Source organism: Mandrillus leucophaeus, unplaced genomic scaffold (assembly GCF_000951045.1).
Source record: "Mandrillus leucophaeus isolate KB7577 unplaced genomic scaffold, Mleu.le_1.0 Scaffold11, whole genome shotgun sequence".
In the NCBI taxonomy this organism is placed as follows: domain Eukaryota; kingdom Metazoa; phylum Chordata; class Mammalia; order Primates; family Cercopithecidae; genus Mandrillus; species Mandrillus leucophaeus.
In genome coordinates, this window is record NW_012099209.1 from 2,817,492 (window position 1) to 2,826,672 (window position 9,181).

The 9,181-nt window shown below is 53.2% G+C and overlaps 1 protein-coding gene across 7 annotated transcripts in view; it reads left to right on the top strand.

The window, feature by feature from the left end:
* The window catches only part of KXD1 (KxDL motif containing 1), a 34,410-nt gene extending 26,439 nt beyond the window's left edge, over window positions 1-7,971 (top strand). For 2 of the 7 annotated variants that reach the window (XM_011990438.1, XM_011990446.1), the window contains 4 exons: window positions 2,742-2,863; window positions 4,046-4,198; window positions 5,804-5,850; window positions 6,996-7,971. In XM_011990438.1, the coding sequence (XP_011845828.1) occupies window positions 2,763-2,863; window positions 4,046-4,198; window positions 5,804-5,850; window positions 6,996-7,225 (531 nt within the window). In that variant the 5' untranslated portion in view covers window positions 2,742-2,762 and the 3' untranslated portion in view covers window positions 7,226-7,971. Of the gene's footprint in view, window positions 1-422; window positions 552-821; window positions 955-1,643; window positions 2,864-4,045; window positions 4,199-4,314; window positions 4,372-5,803; window positions 5,851-6,995 lie in introns of those variants that run through there. The other 5 variants (XM_011990430.1, XM_011990421.1, XR_001007173.1 and 2 more) reach the window with 5 other exon arrangements.
* The last annotated feature ends 1,210 nt before the right edge of the window (window positions 7,972-9,181 follow it).

Below are 9,181 nucleotides of genomic sequence, written 5' to 3' on the forward strand. Positions count from 1 at the left end.
AGAAGGTCCCAATACTGTGCCTCTCTGGCACTAGCTATGGACCTCCCTCTCCAGGTGTCTTTCTTTTTTTTAATTTTATTTTATTTATTTATTTATTTATTTATTTATTTATTTATTTTGAGACGGAGCCTCGCTCTGTCGCCCAGGCTGGAGTGCAGTGGCCGGATCTCAGCTCACTGCAAGCTCCGCCTTTCGGGTTCACGCCATTCTCCTGCCTCAGCCTCCCGAGTAGCTGGGACTACAGGCGCCCGCCACCTCGCCCGGCTAGTTTTTTGTATTTTTCAATAGAGACGGGGTTTCACCATGTTAGCAAGGATGGTCTCGATCTCCAAGATCTCCCGACCTTGTGATCCGCCCGTCTCGGCCTCCCAAAGTGCTGGGATTACAGGCTTGAGCCACCGCGCCCGGCTTCTTTTTTTTTAAGTTGAGATGGAGTCTCCCTCTGTCGCCCACACTAGAATGCAGTGGCTTGATCTCGGCTCATTGCAACCTCTGCCACCTGGGTTCAAGCAATTCTCCTGCCTCAGCGTCCTGAGTAGCTGGGACTACAGGTGCCCGCCATCATGCCTGGATAATTTTTGTATTTTTAGTAGAGATGGAGGTTTCACCATGTTGTCCAGGCTGGTCTTGAACTCCTGACCTCAAGTAGTCTGCCCACCTCGGCCTCCGAAAGTGCTGGGATTACAGACGTGAGCCACCACGCCCGGCCTCTGAAACCTTTTCTGATCCAGTAGAAGTAGGTTTCTCTGTTTCTTGGCTATTAAATGTGTGGGCCTCAGAGGCAAACTATATCAAGATCCTAGATTTTTCCTGAACTCCCTAGGAGGGTTAGTGCAGTAGCCCCTCCTCCCCTGGTTGCTTCTGGAAGTCCCTGCCTGCCATTACAGTCATCTGTGTGCCAGTAAAACTGGGAACCTCAGAACCATCTGGGTTACTGGGGCCCACGGATTGGCTGTGAGTGCCTGCAATTCTTGGCTTTAGTTTGCTAATAAAAGTGTCATGTCATGTAATCTCAGCACTTTGGGAGGCCGAGGCGGGCGGATCACGAGGTCAGCAGATCCAGACCATCCTGGCTAACATGGTGAAACCCCATCTCTACTAAAAATACAAAAAACTAGCCGGGTGAGGTGGCGGGCGCCTGTAGTCCCAGCTACTCGGGAGGCTGAGGCAGGAGAATGGCGTAAACCCAGGACGCAGAGCTTGCAGTGAGCCGAGATCACACCACTGCACTCCAGCCTGGGCAACAGAGCGAGACTCCGTCTCCAAAACAAATAAAATTAAATTTTAAAAAGCATCATGTCAGAGCTGAGTTTGAAAAGTTCTGTTGCCCTTCCCCACAACAACATTCTGACATTCTGGCAGTCCCTTGCTATGAACCAGGTTCCGGGTCAGGCTCTGGTGACAGACACGCCTCTTCCTTTTTTTTTTTTTTTTTGAGACAGAATCTGTTGCCCAGGCTGGAGTGAAGTGGCGCAATTTTGGCTCACCACAACCTCTGCATTCCGGGTTCAAGCGATTCCCCTGCCTCAGGCTCCCGAGTAGCTGGGAGTACAGGTGCCTGCCACCATGCCTGGCTAATTTTTATATTTTCAGTAGAGACGGGGTTTCACTATGTTGGCCAGGCTGGTATTGAACTCCTGACCTCAGGTGATCCACCTGCCTCGGCCTCCCAGAGTGCTAGGATTACAGGTGAGAGCCACCATACCCGGCCACCTCTGCTTTTTTGGAGCTGACATTGTTGTGGGGGTGACAGGCAAATGGGTTAGCTGATGACTAGGATAATTTCATGAAGATGTGAACCAGTGAAGCAATTAAATCAAGGTAAAGTGTGGCTGGATGCGGTGGCTCATGCCTGTAATCCTAGCACTTTGGGAGACCAAGGCAAGAGGGTTGTGTCAGCCTAGGAATTTAAGAGCTGCCTAGGCAGCATAGCGAGATCCTGTCTCTTAACAAACAAACAAAAACAAGGTAAAGTAGGCTGGGTGCGGTGGCTCATGCCTGTAATCCCAGCAGTCAGGGAGGCTGAGGCGGGTGGATCGCCTGAAGTCAGGAGTTCAAGACCAGCCTGGCCAACATGGTGAAATCTTGTCCCTACTAAAAACTACAAAAATTAGCCAGGCATCATGGCAGGCACCTGTAATCCCAGCTACCTGGGAGGGTGAGGCAGGCGAATCGCTTGAACCCGGGAGGCGGAGGTTGCGGTGAGCTGAGATCGCGCCATTGCGCTCCAGCCTGGGCAACAGGAGTGGAACTCCGTATCAAAAAGAAATAAAAAAGCAAGGTCAAGTAGTAAGAGAAGCAGTAAGAGTGACCGGAATAGGGGTCCCTGACCTCTTGGGAGAGGAGACATTGGAGGTGGTGATGATTTGCTGAGGCAGCCACACACGTTCAGCTTGTGAAGACAGCAGGTGTGTGACGGGGGATGAGGGAGGAAGCTGGCAGATCTGTGCAAATGAGAGGTGCCTGTGGCCTTGGGCTCATGGAAGTGGGAGGTGATGGGATTCTAATATGCTCGGGTACAGTTTACAAATACAACCTCTCTTAGTTTGCCCAATACCTCCAAATTCCTGGGCTGGCACACCTGAGGTTCAGGTGGCATGACTGAGCCACAGTCACACATCGCCGCTGTAGGATACCACCACGATTGGGTTAGATTCCAGCACATGGGGGTCCCAGCCTGGCCTCTTGGTCCCACCTCACCTGGTGACTGGTGCAGACCACTCTGTTCTTGCCTGTTTCAGGCAGCGGAGGAGGAGGAAGAGATGGACCTCCCGGACTCGGCCTCGAGGGTCTTCTGCGGCCGCATCCTGAGCATGGTGAACACAGATGATGTCAACGCCATCATCCTGGCCCAGAAGAACATGTGAGTGGCGGCTGGGGGATGTGAGTGTGGGAAGGAATCCACGGGCTGGCCAACATTCTTGTCTTGCCCGCCCCTACCCGGGGCCCACACTGGTGATAAAATGAAGGAAATGAGCAAATCTGTCGCTGGCTCCAAAGTAAATTCCTTCCCGGCCTGGAGGCGAGGCCTTGGCACGGGAAGCAGGGCTTTGGGGAGGTTTTGCAGCTGCGGACGGCTTGGCGGGGGCCGCAGGGGCTCCTGTCCCGAGGCCTGGGGTGGGGAGAGTTGAAGGACCAGAGGGGGCCATATGCAGGTTTTTTTGTTTATTTGTTTCTTGTTTTTGAGACAGAGTTTCGCTCTTGTTGCCCAGGCTGGAGTGCAATGGCGCGATCTCGGCTCACTGCAACCTCTGCCTCCTGGGTTCAAGTGATTTCTCCTGCCTCAGCCTTCCAAGTAGCTGGTATTACAGACATGTGCCACCATGCCCAGCTAATTTTTGTATTTTCAGTAGAGGTGGGTTTCAAGTCAGATTCAGATGTGACTCTGGGGAACTTCCAGACTGAGGGGAGACAAAGCCAGACATAGACCCTCCTGGCCCTATGGTGTCAGGGCTGGGCCAGAGGAACAATCTGGGGCTAGTGGAGTTAAAAGAGTCTGATTGGGCCGGGCGCAGTGGCTTACGCCTGTAATCCCAACACTTTGGGGGGCCGAGGTGGGCAGATCACGAGGTCAGGAGATTGAGACCATCCTGGCTAACATGGTGAAACCCCGTCTCTACTAAAATTAAAAAAAAAAAATTAGCCAGGCGTGGTGACGGGCACCTGTAGTCCCAGCTACTCGGGAGGCTGAGACAGGAGAATGGCCTGAACCCAGGAGGCGGAGCTTCCAGTGGGCTGAGATCACACCACTGTACTCTAGCCTGGGCAACAGAGCAAGACTCCATCTCAAAAAAAAAAAAAAAAAAAGAGTCTGATTGAATGAAGAGGTAGACAAAGCTACATGAGAAGGACACCCTTGAGTAGGGTTTTGAAGGTTGAATAGGAGTTTGCTAGGTGGCTCAAAGAGTAGGTAGAACTCTGCAGGACAAGGGAACAGCCCATGCAGAGGTTGTGAAGCAGGCAAGGGCTTGGCATGAACAGTCAGCTGTGCCAGGTTGGGCAGGGCCCCGAAGCTGGGCAGCTCATGCCCTCTCTCCACCATCAGGCTCGACCGCTTTGAGAAGACCAATGAGATGCTGCTCAACTTCAACAACCTGTCCAGCGCCCGCCTGCAGCAGATGAGCGAGCGCTTCCTGCACCACACAAGGACCCTGGTAGAGATGAAACGGGACCTGGACAGCATCTTCCGCCGGATCAGGTAGGTGCTCAGCCCCACCCCGGGGCCCCAGCTGACCTCTGCCTCCACTTCCCCATGTAAGCCTCAGTTTCCTTCACATACCAGTATAAAGGGGAGATTTCTGTTTGTTTTACAAGGCTTCGCTGTGCACTTAAGTGTCTGGGACAATTCCAACCTTGGGATAAAATCTTGACGTAAGTTTATTTACTGATTGATTAATTGATCAAGACAGAGTCTTGATCTGTGGCCCCAGCTGGAGTGCAGTGGCGTCATCTTGGCTTACTGCAACCTCTGCCTCCCGGATTCAAGCGATTCTTGTGCTTCAGCCTCCTGAGTAGCTGGGATTACCAGCATACTCTACCATGCCCAGCTAATTTTTGTTGTTGTTGTTTTATTTTTGAGATGGAGTCTTGCTCTGTTGCTCAGGCTGGAGTGCAGTGGTGCAATGTTGGCTCACTGCAACCTCTGCCTCCCGGATTCAAGCGATTCTCCTGCTTCAGCCTACTGAGTAGCTGGGACTACAGGTGCATGTTGCCACGCCCAGCTGATGTTTTGTATTTTAGTAAAGACGAGGTTTCACCGTGTTACCAAGGCTGGTCTCGATCTCCTGAGCTCCGGCAATCCACCTGCCCTGGCCTCCTAAAGTGGTGGGATTACAGGTGTGAGTCTAATTTTTGTATTTTGTGTAATTTTTGTATTTTTTTTAGTAGAGACAGGGTTTCCCCATGTTGGCCAGCCGTATCTCAAACTCCTGGCCTCAGGTGATCCACCCACTTTGACCTCCCAAAGTGCGGGGATTATAGCCTTGCAGTTTATTTATTCTTCAAAAACGTAACATAGTGCAGCTGAGCGTGGTGGCTCACACCTGTAATCCCAGCACTTTGGGAGGCTGAGGCGGGCAGATTACAAGGTCAGGAGATCGAGACCATCCTGGCTAACATGGTAAAACCCCGTCTCTACCAAAAATACAAAAAATTAGCTGGGCGTGGTGGCGGGCGCCTGTAGTACCATCTACTCGGGAGGCTGAGGCAGGAGAATGGCGTGAACCCGGGAGGCGGCGGAGCTTGCAGTGAGCCAAGATCGTGCCACTGTACTCCAGCCTGGGCGACAGAATAAGACTCCGTCTCAAAAAAAAAATACAAAAAATCAGCTGAGCACGGTGGCACGTGCCTGTAATCCCAGGTACTCAGGAGGCTGAGGGAGGAGAATCATGTGAATCCAGAAGGTGGAGGTTGCAGTGAGCCAAGATGGCACCACTGCATTCCACCCTGGGTGACAGAGCGAGATTCTGTCTCAAAAAATAAAAAAAAGAGTTTATCAGAGTAGAGGAGGCCACATGTAAGAAGGGGCCTTGTAGGGGGAGCCCCCAGCCAGAGCACCCAGAGTCTTAACTAGTTGGGGGTTGTTGCCTATCCTGGGGCTGGAGGCCGGCTGGTGAGCGACTGTCAGGGCCGTGGCTGTGGGGCCGAGCACCTAGAGAGAGTGAAGATGTGATGTGATGAACAGTGTGGGGTTCTCACTCCCGTCTCCCCTTGCCCTCAACCGGCAGCAGGGGCCTGTGACTGGCACAAGGCCTGGCCTGCCTGCTCAGCAGGTTAAGCCCTGTGTGCCTTCTCTCCCCTGCAGGACGCTGAAAGGGAAACTGGCCAGGCAGCACCCAGAGGCCTTCAGCCGTAAGTGTCACGCAGGGCTCCGGCTGCCGAGCATGTCAGCACTCTCAGCCCAGGGCAGGCTTCTGGAAGGCCACCTTGGGGCCTGATCCTGAGACCAGGCTGTAATGGGCAGTGGGTCTGGAGAAACCTGGGGCGGGGGCGGGGGCGGGGTGCTGGCCTGGTCTTCTCGGCAGCCTACAAGGCTGGCGCTAGGACGGGAGTCCGTGCCCTGTGGGGAGGCCGCACAGGGAATGTAGATAAGCGGCATGATGATCCTTATCCCCGTGTGCATCATGAGCCCCTGTGAACCAGGCTGTTAACCACAGTCACCCATGAGGCGGGGACTGTGAGTATCCCCGTTTCATGGAGAGGGAAACAGAGGCCCAGAGGGGCAGGACTTGAGTGCACATCCGTCTGGCTAGAGAGCCCGTCTGTTCTCTGGGGTACCACTCCATGTTGCCACCACCTTAAAGGGCTCTGCAGGCTGAGCCTGGGTTCACCCCATCTGTTGAAAAGGCCGACGGCTCTCCATCCTAGGGCCTCCAACAGCAGTTTACAGAGCAGAGATCCGGGCTGAGGGGAAGTCATGTACCTAGGCCAGGTAGTGCAGTGAGCCAGGCTTGCCCTCACGGCTCCTGTAGGCCCAACCCCAGAGCTTGTGTCCCTTCCTCACCTCGCCTTGAAGGGAGAGCTCTTCCCTGCCTGGACCTCAGTTTCCTCCTCTACAAAATAAAAATGGGCCAAGTCTGCCGGGCGCGGTGGCTCATGCCTATAATCCCAACACTTTGGGAGGCCGAGGCGGGTGGATCACCTGAGGTCGGGAGTTCGATACCAGCCCTACCAACATAGAGAAACCCCGTTTGTAGTAAAAATACAAAATTAGATGGGCGTGGTGACGGGCACCTGTAGTCCCAGCTACTCGGAAGGCTGAGGAAGGAGAATTGCTTGAACCCGGGAGGCGGAGGTTGCAGTGAGCTGAGATCGCACCATTGCACTCTAGCTTGGGCAACAAGAGTGAAACTCCGTCTCAAAAAAAAAAAAAAAAAAAGGGCCAAGTCATGCCCCCATGGGGTGAGGGCAGCCGTTATGGGTCACATGGACAATAAATCCTACATCACAGTGCTTGGCAAGGTGACAAAACCAACTCTTGGGCCTCCTTCCTCCAGATATCCCGGAGGCGTCCTTCCTGGAGGAAGAGGATGAAGACCCCATCCCACCCAGCACCACGACCACCATCGCCACCTCAGAACAGAGCACGGGCTCATGTGACACCAGCCCCGACACCGTCTCGCCGTCCCTGAGCCCTGGCTTCGAGGACCTGTCCCATGTCCAGCCTGGCTCCCCAGCCATCAACGGCCGCAGCCAGACAGATGATGAGGAGACGACGGGCGAATAGACCTACTGCCCGGTGCCTTGAGGGGTCTCAGGGCAGCGGCATACAAGGTGGCAACGGGTAACCCTGCCTTGTTCTGTCACCCAGGGCTCCTTTGCTGCCCCGTTCTGTCACCCAGGGCTCCTAGGGGAACAGGGCTGTCTCCCGAGGGGTGTGAAATTCCTGGGGGGTCTTTAATTCTGGCTCCTTCCTTCCTCAGAACACCTCTCTTCTGCAAGACCCCTCTGCCATGCCAGGGCACGCCCATTCCGGCTGGAGTCGCAGGGCTGGGCACGGGAATTTTTCCAGAGCTGAGCCTGACGTCTGCTCTGCAGAATGCTTGAAAGGTTCCCAGAGACCAGAGCCAGATGTCCCCCACCCCCGGTCAGGACCTCCTTGAGGTGCACAAGCACGGTCTCCTCTGAGTTCACCCCAGCCCACCCCTGCACCCACTAATTCTGCTTTTCCTGCCCCTTGCTCCGTAAAAGTATCAAATACTGTCTCCTTGGTATCTCAAAGAGGTTTCTGAGATAGGTAGAAGTCTTGAGATGGAGGCTGGCCATCCATTCAGCCCTGAGCATGCTGAGGCCTGTGTTTCTCTGAGTAGAGGTGTGGAACCTGAGGGGCCAGCAGGCCTCTCTGAGGGCCTCCATGGAGCAAACGGAGCCACCCTGGGAAAGAGTTTAATGGAATATTTTTGTACCCAATGTTTACAGATGCTGTTGGGAAGTTATCAATAAAAAGACACCATTACTAAAAAGGGAAAAGTACACCTAGCCATGGCTTCTTCCATCCTTAGGCCAAGCAACCCAAAAGATGGGCAAGTGCTGGATGTGGGGCTGGGGGCCCTGCTGGAGGGAGGTGCAGACAGTCAGGCACCACAGAGCTAGAAAGAGACGTGGCCCTTTTTTGGAATCCCCCTGGTGGGAGCTAGAACTACCCAAGTTCCCATCACCTGCTAGGTCTTCCCTCACGCTGCTCTCACTGCTCACAATACTACCGTTCCCATCCTCCTTTCATAATTCCTCCTCCAGATCTCAGTCTTCCTCCAGATCTGGGAGCCACACTAAATCCATTCCCCATCAGACACACTCTGAGGGTTACCTCATCTTCTGAGTACTTAGAAATTATGTTGTTACGACCGGGCTTGGTGGCTCATGCCTGTAATCCCAGCACTTTGGGAGGCTGAGGCGGGTGGATCACCTGAGGTCAGTAGTTCGAGACCAGCCTGGCCAACATGGTGAAACCCTGTCCCTACTAAAAATACAAAAATTAGCTGGGCGTGGTGGCACACACCTGTAAACCCAGCTATTTGGGAGGCTGAGGCAGAATTGCTTGAATCCAGGAGGCAGAGGTCGCAGTAAGCCAAGTTCGCATCACTGCACTCTAGCCTGGGCAACAAGAGCGAAACTCTTGTCTCAAAAAAGAAAAAGAAATTATGTTCCTAAAGGCATCTTCCCAGACATGAGAGTGTCTGCTTTTGCCTGGTATAGCAGCGCCTGCAAATGTTCAAGGAAATAAACAGGTACCCCTGTTAAGCCTATAGGTGACTTCTCATTGCTCCCCATCTTCTCTGTACTCAGCACTTTTGTATTTTTTATTTATTTATTTTTTTGGAGACAGTATCTCTCTTTGTTGCCCAAGCTGGAGTGTAGTGGTCCAATCATGGGTCACTGCAACCTCAAACCCCTGGGCTCAAGCAATCCTCCAACCTCTTAAGTAGCTGGGACTACAGGTGCGCACCACCACACCTGGATAATTAAAAAAATTTTTTTGTTTTTTTGTAGATTCAGGGTCTCGCTATGTTTTCCAGGCTGGTCTTGAATTCCTGGCCTCAAGTAATCCTCCCTCTTTGACCTCCCAAAGTGCTGGGATTACAAGTGTGAACCACTGCACTCGCCCTGGCACTTTTTTTTTTTTTTTTTTTGAGATGGACTCTCACTCTGTTGCCCAGGCTGCAGTGCTGTGGCATGAACTCAG